Source organism: Epinephelus lanceolatus, chromosome 15 (genome assembly GCF_041903045.1).
Source record: "Epinephelus lanceolatus isolate andai-2023 chromosome 15, ASM4190304v1, whole genome shotgun sequence".
Lineage (NCBI taxonomy): Eukaryota > Metazoa > Chordata > Actinopteri > Perciformes > Serranidae > Epinephelus > Epinephelus lanceolatus.
The window spans coordinates 29,952,285-29,972,560 of NC_135748.1; the positions used below are offsets into that span (position 1 = coordinate 29,952,285).

General features: G+C 40.6%; 1 protein-coding gene across 2 annotated transcripts in view; it reads right to left on the reverse strand.

Moving 5' to 3' along the window:
• LOC117266832 (interleukin-6 receptor subunit beta) overlaps nucleotides 1-18,136 on the reverse strand; it is a 31,747-nt gene extending 13,611 nt beyond the window's left edge. Inside the window, exons 1-8 of one of the 2 annotated variants that reach the window (XM_033642206.2) lie at nucleotides 18,011-18,136; nucleotides 12,422-12,568; nucleotides 7,993-8,140; nucleotides 5,018-5,184; nucleotides 4,767-4,930; nucleotides 2,762-2,927; nucleotides 2,283-2,365; nucleotides 1,747-1,978 (exon numbers count right to left, since the gene is read on the reverse strand). In XM_033642206.2, the coding sequence (XP_033498097.2) occupies nucleotides 1,747-1,978; nucleotides 2,283-2,365; nucleotides 2,762-2,927; nucleotides 4,767-4,930; nucleotides 5,018-5,184; nucleotides 7,993-8,140; nucleotides 12,422-12,479 (1,018 nt within the window). In that variant the 5' untranslated portion in view covers nucleotides 12,480-12,568; nucleotides 18,011-18,136. Of the gene's footprint in view, nucleotides 1-1,746; nucleotides 1,979-2,282; nucleotides 2,366-2,761; nucleotides 2,928-4,766; nucleotides 4,931-5,017; nucleotides 5,185-7,992; nucleotides 8,141-12,013; nucleotides 12,086-12,421; nucleotides 12,569-18,010 lie in introns of those variants that run through there. The other variant, XM_033642207.2, reaches the window with a different exon arrangement.
• Nucleotides 18,137-20,276: the final 2,140 nt, after the last annotated feature.

Consider the following 20,276-nt stretch of genomic DNA (forward strand, 5'->3'; position numbering starts at 1 on the left):
AAAACTTACTAAAACTGAGCTTCTATAAGGCAATGAATATTGCGGAGGGCGTGGCTCATCACATAAAGGTGTATAACATCTCAAGGGTTTCACCGATCACCACGCAACTTTGTTGGCATATGACCACACATAATCTGAGGGGACCCCTCCATTACTGACCCGATCAAACAAAATGGGGGCGCTAGAGAGCTAATTTCTTATCTAGGCCTAACCGCCATATTGATTTTTACTAAACTTGATAGATATGTAGAACAGGACGCCTCAAGGTGACTGGAGGAATTTAACTCTAATTGGCAACAACAGAAAAATGGTTAAAAATGGCTAAAATGCAACCGATCGCTGTGGCTCCCCTTGTGGCCCGATGTTTTTTTGTTTTTTTTTTCTTCTAATTTTTGGTATGACTAAGTTATGGTATGGTGTGCTGTACATAATCACGGAAACTGTCAGTGTGTCATTCTACCAGTGCGCCCCACTTTTAAGTCAATACAACATATAAACACTTTAACTATCTGCCTTTCAACATGTTACCTCAACTACTAATGTACAGTTTTACCCCACTAACTATCCCACTACTGGCAATGGTACTGGTGTACCCTCAATAAAGCAATCGTTTTATCTAATTCACAAAAACAGTCATTGCTCTTCTTAATGGGTTCAGTTGACTATTTAATCTGCAATTTCCTATGACCTGTATCCCAAACACACACCATGTGAAACTGTACATGGGCAACTGTGCACTCAATGGGTATGGACTAGTTTCTTCTATTTAATGCAATAGAAGAAATTATTCATCCCTCTAGTAGAGTCCCAGAGACTTGGAGAGTCCATGCGAAGGAACACTTAAACTATTCGGGTGACTTGAGTTTGAACAAAACCTCATTGAGACACTTTATTGGGTTTCCCTCACTTTGTCACCCACCTGTAAATTGCAGTGAAAACCTGCTTTAAACTGATCAAAGTAACAAAGTTTAGGTGCAGAATTTGAGTCTTAGGTGATGATGTGGCCAAACATTGCTGACTCCACCTTGATGACATCATCTATGGAAGAATTTAAAGGAACAGTGTGTAAGATTTAGGGGAATTTGGTGGCCTCTAGTGGTGAGGATTGCAGATTGCAACCAGCTGAAACTTCTCCCAGTTAGAATTCCTTCTGTGTTGGGGTTTTTACTAGGAGCCTAATTATCTGCAGATGTCTCCTCCTCGCCAAATCAAACAGACCCGGTAATTTAAAGCGATAAAAAACCCAGCATAAAGCAGTTTCAAGTTACAAATCAGTGTTTCTCTGACGCTGTATGGCATGTCGGAGACAACTTGTAGCCTAGCGCCTTCTACTATGTGCTCATCTTTTTTCTTTGGTGACTTAAGATCCAGACGTTCAGGAAGTTTTTACTGGTAGCCGAATTGTCCGCAGAGGTCTCTTCCTCTCCAAGCAAATGGACCATGTGATTTAAACTGGTTAAAACACTGAATAAAGCAGTTTCACGTACATTTTTTTGTTTTTTTTTCTAACAGGGGCAGGAGCATCTAATTACAGTAGCAGATGCGAAAACGCGAATGGCCCTGTCTAGACCTAGTGTTTGGTGACCCACTCCCTATGTAGGTAAAAACGGTTCCTCGTTCCAAGGTAACGAAAACAAAGCGATTCTTATTTTCAGGTGATTATACACTAAAGACAACATACTTACTATATTATATTCCAAGATATCCCCCAAAATCCTCACACTGGACCTTCAAGTGAGACCCTACCTGTCTCAGAAGCTCCACTGAGCCATACTCGCGCTTTTGGTGAGCTCCCTACAGAGGTGGAGGCTGTCAGAGTGCAGGAGCAGCGTCCAGCGGGCAGGAGCAAATTACAGGAAGTACTTGTGTGGTGCAAATTTCCACAGCCCCCAAGATCACTCAGGTCCTGGGCACCTTCTGTCTGACACGTCATGTTGAAGAAGAGAACTCTGCCATTTGCTAGAAAATGAGGCAACGCCTGACAACCACAAGAGAAAACAGGAAGTGAGAAGTGAATGTGACTTTCTGTTTGATGATCAGAATCTGGATAAACATTTAATGAAATTAAATTTTTCCACAGTTTCATTCTTAACTTGAATCAGAGTATGACACCATAAATTAGTCAGTAGTATTTCAGAGAAGCAGAAAAACAAATTAGGGACAGTCAGCGATGAAATGGTGATTAAAAACTAATCACATTCAAAACATATGAAACTGTAAAACTCAAAGTGATGAAAGGAGACACTCATGATGCAGATCCACACACAAGTCAACACACACACCTTCCAGAGCAGTGAGACGAGCCTCCAACCATCCTTGTCTGTTTGTTTCACTTGCCTCCAGAAGGCTGGTGCTGCAGATGGAGCTGGTGGATGGAAGGAGGGGAGAAATGTGAAAAAATAATTTGAGGGAAATACAGTGTTGACGGAATACAACAACAAGGGGGTGGTATGCATACTTTCTGCCAGCAGTACAAAACAGAAAAACATTCAAACTCTCTACAGCACTGGTTATTGCAATGAAAGTTCATATATCTCTTTCTCCATTGCGTCACTAATTGCTGATGTGTGACAACTACCTCCAGGGATGTTAGTAGACATTTAGTGGAATAATTAACAAGCATTGCTGTGGTCTTACAGCTCAGGGTTCTAGGTGCCAACTATTTCGTTTCCAACATTGTTTTTATTTTTATCTTTAAGTACAGTGATTGAGATCTTCAACAAGTGCGATACACAAGTTTGTCAACTGTCTTTTCTCTCACCATCCTCTCCTGTCCTTCCCTGGCAGGCGTTGCTCCACGGGCTCCAGGGACTCTTTGGACTCTGGAACCTGTGACGAAGTCTGACAGTGTATAAAGTGTCAGGCTTGAAGTCACAAACCTCGAACCATGTGTCTCTCCCAATCACATTTTTCACCTGAGCATCGGACTGTATAGGAAAGATAAACAGGACAAAGTAAGGTGGGGCTTAAACCCAACCATGTGTGTTGTTTAAGGAAAAAAATATATATTTTAAAAGAGACTGTTGTGTAAAGTTCCTGTGAAAACAGAAGTGTATTTTGAAAGAAGACAATGCATGTAACAGGCAGAACTTGACACGGTGTCCCAGAACGTCAACCGTTATATCTGGACATGGAGGGTCCGTGAACAAACGTCAATATGTGACGAGGTCAGAGTGAGAGTTTGCTGAATTTAGACCTAATAGCCTGTGTGTCCTTTATGTGAAAAGCACAAATATGTATTGGGCTCCAAACAAATTAACCAAAAAAAAGGCAGCAGCCTGGGTTCGACTCCAGCCTGTGGCCCTTCGCTGCGTGTCACTCCCTCTCTCTCTCCCCTCTCACACTTGTCTGTCCTGTCAGATAAAGGCTAAAAATGCCCCAAAAATATCTTAAAAAAAAAAAAGGCTCTTGATAGCAAAGGCTGCTGACCCATGGTATATAATATGCATGTAGCTATCATGACATCACCCACTGATTTGTGAACTGCTGTTTTGAAGCTTCGAGTTCCACATTTCAGCTGTCGCCATCTTGGTTTTGGAGCCAGAAGTCACTATATTTGGACGACAGGTTGGACCTGTTGAGGGGGGAGGAGTGGATCTGACTCACAGAGTGTGACGCCCTGCAGACAGTCTGTCACTCAAGCGGTCTTTAATGTGCGCAGCTTTAGGCCTTAATAAAATCTAAACAGCTGAGTTAAACTGTTGTCATGAATGAACCATTTTTTTGTACCAGGCTGTAAACATGTTTATTTCTGCTGCAAAGTCGGGGCATTTTAACATGGGGGTCTATTGGGACTAGTCTTGCCACCAGACAATCAGAGATCTCCGCCTTCTGATAGTCTGGGGACACTCCTTTCTAAAGAGTGTTTAACACGCCGGAGAAAAGGGCCGGCAACAAAGCAACGCCTCTTGCACACGCCCTCCCGGAAATGTGCGCTCCCCCTTTTCTCATCCGCAAGGAAACAAACACAGAGAGCTTGAAAATGGATGCCGAGAGATTTAACTCCATTTTATCAAACGTGTACTCAGTCCACAAGATGGTGGAAAGGAAGGACTTACAGCAACTTTGTTTAAAACTTTTAACGCAGTCGGACTATGTTTATGAGCACAAGAGTTCAGCGAACCCTCGAAGGACCGCCCTGCGGATTTACTATTGGTTCTGCAACGTAGGGAGTTTTTTTAAACTCTGAAATTGTATCCGCCCATCTACACACAAAATCAGGGAGAAAGACATCAGCCTTTAGTTAAGAAAAGCCTCTAAAGACTGACTTGTGAGTCTAATGGGGACTGACTCTGTTTTGGAGCCAGGCTGAAGTGCTCATTTGATGACCTGCAGCTTTTAGCAATTCAGCTTTGGCTTAATTTTTCAGCCTCGGAGGTTGCTGCTTGCTCTACGACTGATATCTCCAACACTTGGAAACACACCAAAACAATCGAGACTGATAAACAGGGTGAACTGTCCCTATAACTTGTGAGAAAGCTACACATTTGTCTTTAGTTTTTACAAAGTTTTTCATCTCGAAAGGTGCTACATGGAGCATCTTAATGATAATATCCCTTTAAAGTCAATTTACTAACCAGGCAAGGAAGCCTGGCATGGGATTAAATTTGATCAATTTGGTCTTGAGCCTGAGAATCGGCACCACTGTTGTGGGATATTTTAAAATCTTAAAATGCTACGCCCTGCACTTTTACTTTATGAATGAATGTGCTCCTTCATGGAGATGAATGTGGTTTTGTGTTTGGATGTATTTGGGAGTGACACACCTGCCCCTGTGCTGTGTACTTTATCTGGGACAACAGTTTCCCATCTTTGATTTCAGAGAGAGCCACAGGAAAGACCGACACGGTTCGGTTCCAGGTTACATTCAGGCACTCAGGTCTCCCACTGACTGACTTCACTCTGCTCATGGGTACTGGGGGCAACATCACTGAAAACAACAGGAAGAGAAGAGTGAAAAAAAGGAAGAGAAAAACAATAAAGGTGCAAGCAAGTAAGGGAAGCACAATGCCCTCACCTTCAATACTGCCAGACTGACACCGACGGTTTGATGATATGTTCCGGTTGTGACTGTGTGCCGTGATAGTGATGCAAAAGCAATTCCTCACAGAGTCGCTGTACTGCACTGTGCAGCTGGTTCCAGATGTGCTGCAGGTGAATGTCTTTATAGGTCTGTTCCCTGGTCTGTGCATTCACAAATAAACACACACACACACACACACACACACAAATATAAAAAAACAATGTTCATAATAATGATAATAATAATACATTTTATTTGAAAAGGCACCTTTCAAAACACCCAAGGTCACCGTACAGAGCATATATAACATACAGAGCAAGAAACATGAATTGGTTAACACATTTTTTTTGCTGTAATAAAATCAGTAAGGCTGTGAAACAGGAAGGGAGGGGGGTGCAGAGGGTACAGTCAGTGTTAAAGTGCATAAGCCAGTTTGAACAGGTGGGTTTGAGACAGGATTTGAAAGATGTTTTGCTGTCGGACTGTCAAATGTGTGGAGGTAGGGAGTTCTAGAGCCTGAAGGCAGTGTAGCTGCACCCATGGTGCTGAGGTACTGAGGCGTGAGGTGGGAATGGTCAGGAGAGGGACTCATCTGAGTCCGTCTCTGGGCATAGTCAATAATGAACAAGCAGACATAACACACGAACAGGTACAAAACCATAGGCCCTGACAGCTGCATGCTCTGTCACGCAAATGGATATACAAGCACATGTTTAGGATGCATGCTCACGTCTGCATTAGCAGTCACACAGACAAGCTTGCACACAACACAAGACTGATCAAACACGCTGTGCAGAAATGTCAGACAGAGAGCAGACCATGTCACCTGACAAACATATCGTGAGGTGGAAGCTGTCTGACTCTTATCATCTCAGGGCATCAAACTGCTGTCAAAGCTTTAAATATGAGCGTGAGATTCAAAGCTCATTGTAAACCCAAGTGTTTTGCATATAATATTATTATCAAACAAAAATGCTGGCACAAACACACTAACATGCAAAAACACAACGGTATTTTATTGTTGAGGGTGGCCTTAGCTAACCCACTGTAACTCGTTTTAAATCCATCGTAAGCCCTGATAAACTGCAAATAGCAAAATAAATGTTGGGTTTATTAACAGCATGTTGGAATGGACACAACCTGAATATTGTTTGGATCATTCTTGAGATAAAACAACACTTAGCACACTTTATGTAGAATAAAGCCTTCAAAATTTAAATGGAATTTAAGTTTTGTGGCTCCAGTCATACCAAGAAATCAGCTGAAATGTGTGACAGACTCAGCTTTCCAAGTGTGAAACAAACTCAGCTTACTGCATCAGATATCAAAGACACATCCCTATCAGATAATCTGTTTCCTGCTTCCCAGCCACACACTTCTTTTTCGCTCTATAGAAAGTCTGAACATCACAGGCTACAGACGAGAAATGGAAGCTGTTTTTCACGTTGAGTTTTTACTGTCATAAGCAGAGCAAATTAAAACTGTTAGTCATCCTCTCTCTATCAACCATATCCTCTGCCCCAACTTCTTACTCTAACTTATGCAAAATGATTGGTCGCACAAATTTTGAACAAATTAAGGAACTTCTTAAGGGACAGAACAAAATTTAAGACATCGATATGACGGGTGACAAATGAATAAAACATCATCAAACTGAATAAGAAACTGGTCTGTGGCCTCTCTTGACACATACTAGGGACTATACAAGTCTATTTTAATGTATTTATCCTGGTTCTGTTGTTTCATTTGTTCTGATGGGCCCTTATCAATCCTGCTGCTGCTGGTTCATTTATTCTGGTACCTCTCTCAGTCTTTTTGAGTTTTGTTTTCGTCTGGCTGTTCCGTCCTTGTTTAGTTCTAAATCGACCAGAGAGTAGTCAGATGAAGTGTCATTGTACCTGTGTGTATTTTGCATGCCGTGTTGCTTTGTTAGCGTCTTCAATGAACCAAATCTACTGGCATGGAAGCTAAACAATGTACTGCTGTGGACAGGAGCAGCAGCAAAACTCATTTTAGCCAACTATAAAGCCAACCTAAAAAAATCATTGTCATGGAAAATAATATTATGTACCTTACACACTAACTGATGGAGAGCGGTAGACCAGCAACTCCCATGTCCCACAGAGTTAAATGTCCAATTTTGTCAACTGTGTCTAGTGGCTTTGAGGTTACAGCTTCAGTTCCCCCTTGGAAAGGGCTGTTGAACGGTGAGATAAAGCTGTACGCAAATATAGCATATACTGTACTTAAATTGATTTTTTTTAGGTGGAACTTTTTTTTACAGTGGCTAAAATAACCAGCGTTTGCTCATTGCTGTTTCATTTTATGTATATGACACAGGGTTTTCTGCCCAGAAGGTCTCTCCACAGCCCGTCACTCAAAGCGGCCACGACCTTAATTATGCATCACTTAAAGCCTTGATAAAATTTAAACAGGTGAGTCATATAAGAATTCACCACTGTTAAGTTGTCCTGAATGGCGAAATTAGCTGTCCAGACCAAAACTGTCTTTTGTACCAGCCTGTAAACATGTTTATCTCTGCTGTGAAGTTGGACATTTTAAAGTAAGGGTCAATGGGGATTGACTTGCTTCTGTAGCCAGCCTCAAGTGGCCATTAGAGGAACTGCAGTTTTTGGCACTCCCACGTTGGCTTCATTTTTCAGCCCCAGAGTTTCCTATTTGGTTATTAACCACATCGGACACAATAAGGTAGTCAGAATGTACTGAGAGATGGAAAACATATGGAAATAAATTTATCTATATACTGGCTGAATATCATTCAGGTTGGAGGATGAACTCTATTATTACAAATTTAAAGTTAAACCTTGACTACACAATTAGAAAAATGGCTTTTTTCAGTAAAGGATTGTGAAAGAAAACACCGAAATCACCCAAACAATTTAACAAACTGTATGCTGCATGTGTTTGAGCAAGATTTTTAACACATTAAAAGGAAGGTTTTGCCTTACTCAAACATCAAATCAACATGCAGAGTGTAGCTTGTCGTCAGGGTGTCACCATCCTCCCAGCGGCAAGTGATGTTGGCTCGATGACGGAACACACAGTCAATCAGCTGCGGGGGTTGGGGCTCAGCCATGGAGGTTATAATGCAGAAGGCTGGAGATAGAGAGAGGACGGAGTTAATGGCTTGGAGGGACAGATATGAGTTTGGAGATTCTGGTTTGTCATAAAGCTATAAGTATATTTAAGGGAATGCACAAACAGTGATTTGGAAAAACATCATGCAGAAATACATTTAATGAAAAGGAGAAGGAATATGGGATAGATTGGCCCAAAGTGAAGCTGATCCATGACCCAGCTGTTGCTAAATGTCAGCACTTGCGTCAACCCTTCTTGACAAACTTAAAACCAACCTTAGGTGAATTATATTCGACCAGGCAGGCTGCACATGACTTATCTGGTGTCAAGCATTAATGAACAAGTTGCCATTGCTATTTGGCCTGAGGTTTAAACATAAACCTCAGACAAGACAGCACAAGACCTTTGCCCTGATATGACTTTAAAGACTGGCGTTGCTCTCTCAGCTCTCCCCTAGGTATGTTTGGAGATAATCAACATTTACAGTCTACATAACTTGAGCACATACTTTTTAGTACTTACGTTGGGACCTTTTCAGTGGGAGGAAACATTTCTGGGACATTTGTAGTTTATTTAACTTTAACTGCGTCACAATGCTGCTGGTTCTGGGTTTCATTTGTTCCTAATGGTCAGATTTTGCGATTTATTCCCTTTAATTCTTTTTAAGTGTAAACAGACAAGTTTTTCACTCTACCTTATCATTATGAAGTAAATGTTAATTGCACATTGTAATGGTGATGGCAGTGTAATGGCTCAATTTACAGCACAAAGGAAGGGCCTCAACCATTGTGCAACCAAAAGAAGAAGAGGACAGCACTTTTCTTTTCCCTGGTTGCTATTCCCAGTCACCAGAGAGGATTAATCTAAGTGCTATGCACTTACTAACCTCAGTAGAGCAAAAGACAGACAGTGGGACAACTGAAATTAGTGTGGATAACACAATGTTGTGCGCTGGTTGCTGCTAGGCTCTGAGGAAACGCCAGCATCAGTTTTGGACACTCAGGGATGGCATGTCAGTTTCCACTCATGCATTGTGTCTTTTCAAAATAAACTTTGGTTTTCACAGGAAATGTAGAGTTCTGTCTCACACAGGCTCCGCCCTAAACTAGACTCTGGGTGCTAATAGAACTAGGATTACAATATAGCACCTTTTGTGTTAGTAAACAATTGATGTTTTTTGTTGGGTGGGGCTTAGCAGGAGGCAAAACAATTCTCCACAAACATTAGCAGGCACTAGCTAGTTCTGTTGGCTTGTTTTAGACAATGGAGGAAGATGATACGAGTGGTGCATTCAGAAATACTTATTCTGAGTGTTGGAGCGTACTCTGGCACAAACTAGACTGTTCGTAAATTCGGAGCGCTGTCTGAATGTACCGTTCAGTTATCCAGAGCACTCTCGGACTGACAGACTGCACTCTGGACACTCTGTCTGGGGAAATGGAGCAGCAGAGTGCCGAATGGAGTAAATGTGTGATTAACTTAACCGCTCGTGAGTTCATGTAGAAATATAACGCTCCATTTCTTCGACCAACAGGACTCTCATTTTAGTGTAGGTCGTCAGACTTAATTTCCGAACGCACCCAGTCATGTCATTCACTCTCCGGGACTGTGATTGTTCTCCACACTGGCTGTCTGTTAGCTACAGGATATATTTGAAGATTCTGGAGTTTGTTTACAAAGTGTTAAACAGCCTTGCCCCCTCTTACACTATAGAGCTCCCCTCCCCCTATCACACTATAAAAGAACTGAGATCATCTGATCATAGACTTCTATCTGTCCTGAGATCCAGGACTAAGGGTTAAGGGGACAGGGCTTTCTCTGTCGCTGCCAAAAAGCTCTAGAATTCTCTTCCTCCCGCCATCCGATTCTCCCCCATCGTGGAGATTTTCAAGAATCGTTTGAAAGCACACTTTTATTCTATCGCCTTTAATTGCTCATAGTGTCACTGTCTTTGTTGTTGTTACTGTCACACTGTGGTGACAGTATAAAAAAACACTATACTATAGGTATGATAATAGCAGAAGTGATATGTTAGCATTACTGTTATTATCACCCAAATTTTTGTGTTTCTCTTTTCTCATTTGCTTCTGTTCTTTTTTTTTCCTGTGTGTGCTTGTTACATGCCTGTGTGTTTTGGGATCAACTATGAACTTGGACTTTGGATCAACTTTGTTTGCGTTTAAAGTTCTATATAAAAAAAGTCGACTTGACTTGACATGACCTACTGGTACAGCACAATACATCAGTATGTCTGGTAAATACAACGAAATATAACAAACTGAAATAGTTAAGGCAGGAGGAAATGAAGGCGTTTGATCTGAGTTTGGAGATTGTGTGCAACTGCATGAAACTTAACTTTACTACATGATTGATTTGTCTGTCAAACTTCAATTCAGAATCAAGTATGACCCCAAGATTTTTAACATGAGATTTAACAGAGGCAACCAAGGGGCCAAGATGAGGAGAAAAAACTTCAGTTTTACTCTCATTGAGCTGGAGAGAGTTTGCAGCCATCCAGAATTTGTCATAAAGACAGTTATTAGGGTCAGTTAGTTTGCTGGTGATGTTTGGCTCTAAGGGGAGGTAAATCTATGAGTTGTCGACAAAACAGTGAAAAGATATATTGTGTTTCTGAATAATGTGGCCTAACGGAAGTAAATAAATCGAGAACAGGACTGGACCAAGTATGGAACCTTGGGGTTCACCACAGGAGATGGAAGCTGAGGAAGAAAATGAGTAACTGATTGAGTCAAAGAATGATCTGTTGGATAAATATGAGGAGAACCAGTTTAAAGCAGAACCAGAGACCCCCCATCGATTCCTTTTAAAGAACAAGGTAAACAGATAGGTGATATTTATGAGACCTACTTATGTACTATGTCAAAAAACAGTTAAACCACACCATAAATAGTTGTAGTAGTAACTTGCACCCTGCTTAAGGAAATGATCTACTTTACATAGCGTATCATCACCCCTCTCAGATAATGATATTTATCACTACTGGCCAGGGGCGATTATAGGATCAGAGGTTTAGGGGTGCTGAGCACCCAGAGAGCTGCCCGGCCAGGCAAGATAAATTTCACTGTTTTGTACATTTTAGCTCAATTTCATTCCCACATTTGTGAAAGAAAAGCACAACACTTTTTGGGAAAGTCTGTGACTAAACCATCAAATTTGATAAAGGTTATTTAAATGCTGAGCCACAGCAAAAGAGGAATGGATTGGAATCATAAAAGAAACATATCGTAACCCTAATTTCTGGGGGAAGACAACTCATTTTGATACAGCAGCTCCTCAACATACACATAAACAGTATGTGTGTTTCTGGAGTAAACCAGCCCCCTATAGTGAGTACCAAAAATACCAAAAAATGGACCTTGGACTTATTTTTTGGACTTTTATTTGAAATGCAATGCACAACACGTAACATTAACACATTAACAGCAATGGACTTTTTCAATGTTTGTCTCTGCCTTTTTCCTTCTTGTCTGTATTATATAATACAAATACATAAATAAACATACACTTCAAAAAGAAAAGTGCTTGAAATCTACAAAACAGTCATAATAAATACACACAATAGGAGTTATAATGTTAATGGGCATCCAGTCAGTTAGCTAGTCAGTAGCACCTTGGCTTTAATATTAACACATGCACATGACACAACAGCGAGCTTCTCTCATTCCAATTCAAACAGAGGACAGTGGTACTGACCACCTGTAACGTTTCCTAGCTAGAAAAAACGTCAGCTAACTCCTACCTAACAACATAAACAGTGATCTACGATTAAATGCAGCAAAAATGAGGACTGGTAATGATAATAATGTGTTGGTATTGAGTGGTAGAAGTTAAGAAATGTCCTATTTATCCTGGTTTCAGCCAGGTACTTACACCACAATACTGCATATCACCCACTGTGGAAGGCAGCGTATTGCTCTGTGCAGATAGAGCGCTCAGAGCCCGAGTCGGGGAAAGGTGGGAGGGATGGGGTGGATCAAACCACTTTTGAGGCAAGGGGGGGGGGGCTGCTGTATTTTTGTTGTTAAAATATTACGTTGCAACCAAGTACTGTATGGTTTTGACACTTTTCTAGCTTGTTAAAAAGGGACATACAGTAAAAAAAAATATATATTTTTTCTAATTTTAGGGGTGCTGGGATTCAATTTAGGGGTGCTTCAGCACCCCCAAAAATGGGCTAGAAACTCTATGCTACTGGCACTCACGCAAACATCAGAACGTGTCACACACACACTAACTCTGTCAGTCTGCTCTGGATTTTTAAAAATGAGAGGATGTTACCCAGGGTCAGTCCGGACCCCAGCAGGCAGGTCCACATGACAGCCGGGCTCCACCCCATGGATGCCACCTGGTCTCTACTAGCAGTGAAGTCCTGCTCTCCCACTTCCCCGTCACGCTACCAGAGACTCAGCTCAAGGACACTGCACACTGAACAGTAAAAACAGGAGAGTGTTGAATCTGAAAAAGTCACAGAGTGACAGGATGTCCAGGAATGATTCAGCTGGGGGTTACATTTCATCATTTTACTTGATATAGCTTCCTGTAAAGTAAAACAAGTTTCACTACAACATTTTCATAGCTCTGAGGTCTATAGCCATGTGTTGCCACTTGGCATTGCAACACAGGAAATGTGCCAAACAGTATGAAACACAGCAGTTTGCCCAAGTAGAGACACCGGAGTGTGCGTGTGGTAGGTTTGTGGGTGTAAATTTCTCATGGTCTTGCATCAAAATAATGACAGCAATTCTCTTTGCCCTTTTACCATTAACAGCATATAAACCACACCTGAGTGTGAGAGCTCAGACTCCTCACACTGGTGCAATAAACATGCCCCAGATCAGGTGTGGGAGCCAGAATGTGTGTTTAGTCTGTGCTGTATATTATTTCTTTAGGCTGCACACTTTCTTTTGCTTAATATCCCTTCAGGTATTTGGCACAGGGGTGTGTTTTCACATTGTTTTACCTGTTCATTCACTGGGATGAGGGGATTCAGAAAAAAGCGTGAGTTAGGCCATGATATTTTCTGTTGACCATCACATATAATAAATCTTGCTTTAGTTATTGAAAGCACATGCATCACAGTTAAGAGCCTTCTTCGCCCCCAGAGGTGGGACCAAGTCACTGTTTTGCAAGTCACAAGTGAGTCTCAAGTCTTCCGCTCAAGTCCTAAGTCCCAAGTGAGTCCTAAACTTTGAGTTTTGAGTCCTAAACAAGTCATGATGAGTTTAATGACATTTTAACAACACAGAATATTATATTACATTTACAAAAAATCATTATTGCTTTTCAAAATTTAGTGACTTGTTCAGAAAAGTATGTTAAAACAAATTATCAGGTACACCAGTAAAGATCTCTGCTATAAATCCAATCTTTTTGAAGTTTATAACACTCTGATTGGTGACCCTGGGTGAGAGGGGTTGACTCAGCTCATGGGGCTATTGGTTGTGGTGGCCCTTACATTTTCGGCATTAGTGTAAGAAATATTTTTGATATTTGTTACTTAAAGGAGCAGTGTGTAGGATTCATAGGATTTGGATGCATCTAGCGGTGAGGATTGCAGATTGCAACAAGCTGAATCTTCCTGCCTCAGATCCTTCGGGAGCTTTTTAATAAGTGCCAAATTTTCCACAGAGGTCTTTTCCTCGATTTAAATTGGTAAAAACACCAATGCTGCTTGTCACGGAGGAGCTAATTACTATAATGGCCAATGCAAAAACAGGATTGGCCCCATCTGAGCCAGTGTTGGGTTTCAAATCAAATGAAATCAAGGTTATTTATGTAGCACATTTAAAAACAACCACAGCTGACCAAAGTGCTGTACAAAAAAAAAAGAATGACACACATTGCAGCGTTCTGCACCAACTGCAAGTGAGACAATGACTGGCAGACACCGAGGTACATAGAAGTGCAATTGTCCAGCCTTGAGGTGATTAATGCAGTGGTTACAGTTTTCATGTCATTGAGAGATAATTGCCTTGAGTTTTGCAATGTTTCTAAGTTGGAAATACCAGCTATTTATCAGTGTTGATTTGTTTGTGATGTGATGGAGCTTGAATCCCCCTGCGTTTAACAGAAAATAAATTGGTGTGTCTGCTGCATAACAGTGAAAAGAGACATTGTGCTGGCGGAAAATGGATTCTAATGGAAGCATGCACAGTACAAATAAAATGGGCCCTGGGATAGAACCTTGAGGTACACCGCAAGTGATACGGCCAGATGAGGAGGAGAGGCCACCAATCTTAACAGAGAAAGACCTGTCCAGTAAAAAGGAGGCAAACCACTGTCTGTTTGTTTGTCTGTTTTACGCTACTGTAGAAACATGGCATTGCAACATGGCGATCTCTGCAGATGAGGACCCATTCCTATGGAGATATAAATGGCCCATTCTAAGATAACGCAAAAACAATTCTTATTTTCAGGTGGTTATACACTAAAGAAAACATACTCCCTCCACACTGGACCTTTAAATAAAATTAAAAATCCCACAATATTGTTTTGTATTCATAATTTCACAAGGCAGAAGTACAAAGTAGCCAGCGGAATGGCAACTCTATCATATTAATGGATACTGATGCATCAGCCAGTCAAGGTGATGTTAGTTACATCATTTTATAACATTTCTATAAATTGTTGGGCTCTTTAATCTACAGAAGTAAAATTACAACATTTTCCTTTGAAGTCTAATGAACTCAAGTTACCTTCCACTCGTGTTGTATCACTTGATACCAGTCTTGGTTTTTAAGGTTTAAGGACTCAATCTTGTCTCAGATTTGACCACACTTTTACTCAGCCTGGTCTCGGTCTCAGATAAAGCAGTCTAGGGATTGTATTTTAGGACCAGTCAAGACCACAACTCTGGAGATATCACTAAATTTCCTGTGCAAAAAAAGGAGTGTTGCTCAAAGATGTTTGAGATGATTTCAGCTCACAAAAAACAAAGTAAATTTCCCTCATACTGTTCAAAATCCACCTTTTCAGTGCCTTTTGATTAATTTATTAAGACATTTCTCATGGTATACTTAAACATACATAAAGTATGCCAATGAAGAGGAATGTTCATTTGCTTTCTGTAGGTGTTTTTTATGAGAATGTGGGCCTTTTAGATTAAATTCAGGAGTGCCTATAGTTTGCATGTTCTGCATATTATCAAAAGCGTTTCAACACTGGATTATGGGATTTACACTACATGGTCTAAACCTCTCAAAGTACTGGTCTCAGTTTAGGTGGTCATGACTACAACAAACTGCTCTCCATCACTGATTTTCTTCAGGGCAGCTGGTTTAAATTGCATTAGATTGTAAAGATGTGCCTAAAAAACTATTTGTTCATTATCTTTTCTTAACAGCTAGGGCTGCAAATATGGTTTCAAGTCACTAATCAACTACTTTCTCAATTAATCGATGCATCTTTTAGTCCTTTTTAAATTTTATTATAATAATTATTTTTAAGTCCACTTTTAATTTCAAAGGTCCAGTGTGTAGGATGTAGGGGGATATATTGGCAGAAATTGAATATAATATAATAAGTGTGTTTTCTTTGTGTATATTCACCCGAAAACAAGAATCATTGTGTTTTTGTTAACATAGAATGAGCTGTTTGTATCTCCATAGGAAGCAGATCCATGATGTACCGCCATGTCGTACTGCCATGTCTCTACAGTAGCCCAGAATGGACAAACCAAAGACTGGCTCTAGATAAGGCCATTTGTGTTTTGCACTAGCCATTGCAGTTAGCAGTCCCTCCACAACGAGCAGAGTTAGAAATTAACATGAAACTGCTATATTCACAGGTTGTTTGTTTTGGAGAGGAGGAGACCTCTGTGGATGATTCGACTAGTAAAAACCTTAACGTCTGGATATTAAGTTATAAGAAGCAAAAAGGTGGCTCATCTGCAACGAGCTAAACAGGGTATGAGAAACACTGATTTGTGACGTGAAACCGCTTTATTCAGTGTTTTTACCTGTTTTAATCACTCGGGGTCTCATTTATAAAACTGTGTAGGATCCATTCTAAAAATGAAACCTAAAAATAACGTGCACCAAAAAACTTTCAACAATTTCTACAATCAGGCTTCCGTGTCACCATCTGCATCGCCAATTTCCTGTCTCCAAAATGTTCATAAGCATGGGTCAAAGTTTCTCCCAGCAAGTCTGTTTTTATAGATCCCAACTTTTCTGTGAGAAGTGGCGTATGCCTCTTTCAGGCCTCCTTTTGTGCATACGCAATGTTTATAAATGAGACCCCTTATGGCAAGCCGTTTTAACATTTAATCGCTAAGTTTGACTATCCGGAATTACCATTATAGATATCAACAACATCATTTTGACTAGTAGTAATGTCATTGTGACTAGTATGAATTTTAATTGAAGATATCTATAACGTCACTCTGACTAGTCAAAACTGAATCACAGATATCTATAATGTCACTGACTAGTCAAAACTACAGTTACAGATATCTGTAATTCAGTTTTGACTAGTAAGATTCAAACTATTTTTGCCATTCATGTGTATGGGGTTTGTCATTATAGATATCTACAATGACATTATGACTATCTATAATTCCAGTTTGAGATATCTACGTCATTTTGAATAGTCATAATTCAGTTGCAGATATCTACAACATCATTTTGACTAGTCATAATTCGAATTCAAGATATCTACAACGTCATTCTGACTATCTGAAACTCAATTCAAGATATCTAGAAAGGACCATGTAGATATATTCAACTGATGATAATTAAAGATATCTTGAACTTCAATTATGACTAGTAAAAATTAAATTGTAGATATCTCAAACTGGAATTACAGATATCCACAATTCAGTTACAGATATCCGCAATAAGAATTGCAGATATCCACAACTACATTGGAGATATCTATAATGACAAACCCCATACACATGAATGGCAAAAACAGTTTGAATCTTACTAGTCAAAACTGAATTACAGATATCTTAAATAAGAGTTTTGACTAGGCAAAATTATGTTGCAGATATCAGTAATGAATATCCAGTCTAGCGATTAAATGTTAAAACGGCTTGTCATAGACCCCTTATCTGTTTGGAGAGGAGGAGACCTCTGCAGATAATTCGACTCCCGGTAAAAACCTGCTGAGCAAAGAACACTAAAGGAAATCTAACCCAGAGTTCATGTTTGGCAGATGATTGCAGTCTGCAACCCTCACCTTTGAGATGCTACTAAACCCTGAAGTTGATGAGGTAGTAAAAGGGGGGAATGAGTGAGAACAAGAGGAACAGGCAAGAGAGGAAGAGTCACAGGAGCAAGCAAACAAAAAAAAAACCTCATCATGTTGTCTTTAAATTTCAGAAAATTCCCTTCCCAGGAATCAGGGACCACAGGGTGAGTAGCTGTTGCCTTGTTAACAGCTACTGGGGATCCAGATAAACAATAAACAATTCCAAGTTATCTTCAAATGCTTTTTTTTTATATCCCTGCCAGTCCAAAACACAAATATATTCAGTATACAATCATATAAAACAGAGAACAACAGCAAATCTTCATATTTAAGAGGCTTAGCCCAGCAAACTGTTGGCAGCAAAATACAGTTGATCCATTATCATGTTGCAGAGTAATGCTTGTCAATCGATTAATCTACCAATCCTTTCAACTGTAGCTACTCAAAAACAAACAGAACATATAGGCCTAAGCTACACACCAGGTTATGGTAAAACTAATAAACGTATCCTAAAACAAGCTTAGATATAGACTTGGAAAGAAGTTTTTAATGACATCAATTACCTACTCAACAGCACTTTCCGATTACGCGAGAGTTTCCAGGTAAAGTTTAAAGACAAGGGCGCTAAATAAAACACGAGTGAAAAAGGTTTGAAACGAAATCTCGTCCACTTACCAGTGTGATCTCGGTAAACACGCGTGTCTCGCCGAGTCCGTCAGTTATTGTCAAAGAGCAGCTGCCTCTCAGCCTGTAGTGAAAACATCTGTTCCTCCCTGCTGTTTGTCTGTCAGTGCAGCGGTGCCCCGCGCTTCCAAAACTGAAGCTCGGGGTCCCATTGAGGAGCGTGAAGATCTTTCCCTGAGGTCCGGAGTGAGGATATAATCCCATGACTAGGTTTCACTCTCTCCACCACAGTTCAGACAAAACCTCAAATGATTCACTAATTGATTAATCTGGATTTAGGATCATGTCATAAAAAACATTTACAGGACCTCATTGTCTTTATGGTTCATTTAGCTTTTTGAAATGTATTATTTATATGTCTCTGCAGAGCTGACTAATTGGCTCTGCCTGGTATTAACAATACCTAAAGAGATCAATTAAGAAGAGAAGGGTGTGCGCAGCTGGATGTTTGTTGCAAGATGTCTCAAAGCAATTTTAGCTAATCTCCCCCTCATTATCTGTTTTATTTCATGGTCTGATTGTGACGTTCTTGTAAGTCGGCAGTTCATCCTGATCATAATTTACTAATGGCACACATGGAATATATTAAAAATAAATTGCATAATGCATTCATCAAGGCAATTAACTGATTTTGACTGATGCCTCTAAACCAGTGCTACTCTAACAAACTTGAACTTCAGTATTTTTCAGCTTGGACCTTTATCACCAATGTTTTTGTATCGAAGTGACTAATGGAGACATCACTTTTCAAAGCTGGTCCAGTCCAACCGGTCCCACAGGGCTGCAGCCTGCAGCAAAGAAACAAACAGAAATATAACCACCCGGGGCAATTATCCAGTGTTAATGTACGCCTACTATAAGTTTGTTTTTGGCTCAGATTATTATTATTATGATGTGCCTGACAACATTATGCAAAGCATCCCGACAGAAGTAGACCGCTTTTGATACCAGTCAATCCTTTTTTGTTTAACTGGGAAAAGCCCCGAAATTGTTAGCACCACTGCCACCAGACTCTATTGAATAAACAATCATTTTCAGAGGAGGAACTAAGTGTAAGTCACAAGTAAGTCTCAGTTCTTAACCTTTAAGTCTCAAGTCGCTGTGATGAGAATCAAGCAAGTCAAGTCCCTGCAGTAAGTCAAGCAAGACTCAAGTCCTCAAATCTGCAACCAGAGTCTGGAGGGAACTCATGTGACTTGAGCCCAGGTCAGACCAAAGATTTGCAATGAGACGAGTTGAGACATCCAACTACTTGCAACACGCTGTTCTGCAACGTTCTAAAAACCTGCAGGTTCCCACCAGTGCAACTACATGAGACAGTATATCATCTCTATGCAATATAATTTGTAGCTTCTTTTTAAGATATTTTTGGGCATTTTTAGCCTTTATTTGACAGGACAGACAAGTGTGAAGGGGGAGAGAGAGAGGGAGTGAGATGCAGCAAAGGGCCACAGGCTGGAGTTGAACCCGGGCCGCTGCGGCAACAGCCTTGTACATGGGGCGCCTGCTCTACCACTAAGCCACCGACACCCCATAATTTGTAGCTTCTTAAAATATGAATGAGTCAAGCTCAGAGTGGCCAGCTCACACTGCTGCAACTTTTCTCTGCGACGTTCTAAAATGGTTTCGTCACATCAAGCCGGTTCTCGCTCCGAAGTTGTCAAAATCCGGAGCTTGGGCAGTGACTTGTGGCGTCAGAAACCAATGAAAAAAGGTGTCCTTTCACGTTGGCATGATGCGCAGTCAGTTGCCATTATAGTTTAACAGCACCCCGTGGCGTCACGGGGAAACAGGGTGGGACTAGGATGAAAGTTAAGGTGGCGAAAGTCCGACTGGGGCAGGCAGAAGGGTTGGTGGATGGGTCCAACAAACATCGACCTTCACCCGAGAGAGCGGTGTTCGACGAACGCCAAAGCTAGACCCTGTTCCTCCTTACTTAACCTACATGCATTTGTTGCCTAAACCCAACCATGTGCGTTAGTTGTTGAAAGAAAATAAAATGTCAAAAAAGGCATGGTGACATACCGACATTGTGCATTTATTTTGAAAGAGACTGTATGTAAATGTTAAATTTCCTGTAAAAAAGGGAAGTGTATTTTGAAAAGAGACAATGCATGTAATAGGCAGAACTTGACACGGCATCCCAGAACGTCAACAACCAACACACCCAGGGTACCTTGTACATGGTATATGGATGTGACCATGACCAAACATTGATATGTGACGAGGTCGGAGTGAGAATATGTTGTCTCGTCAC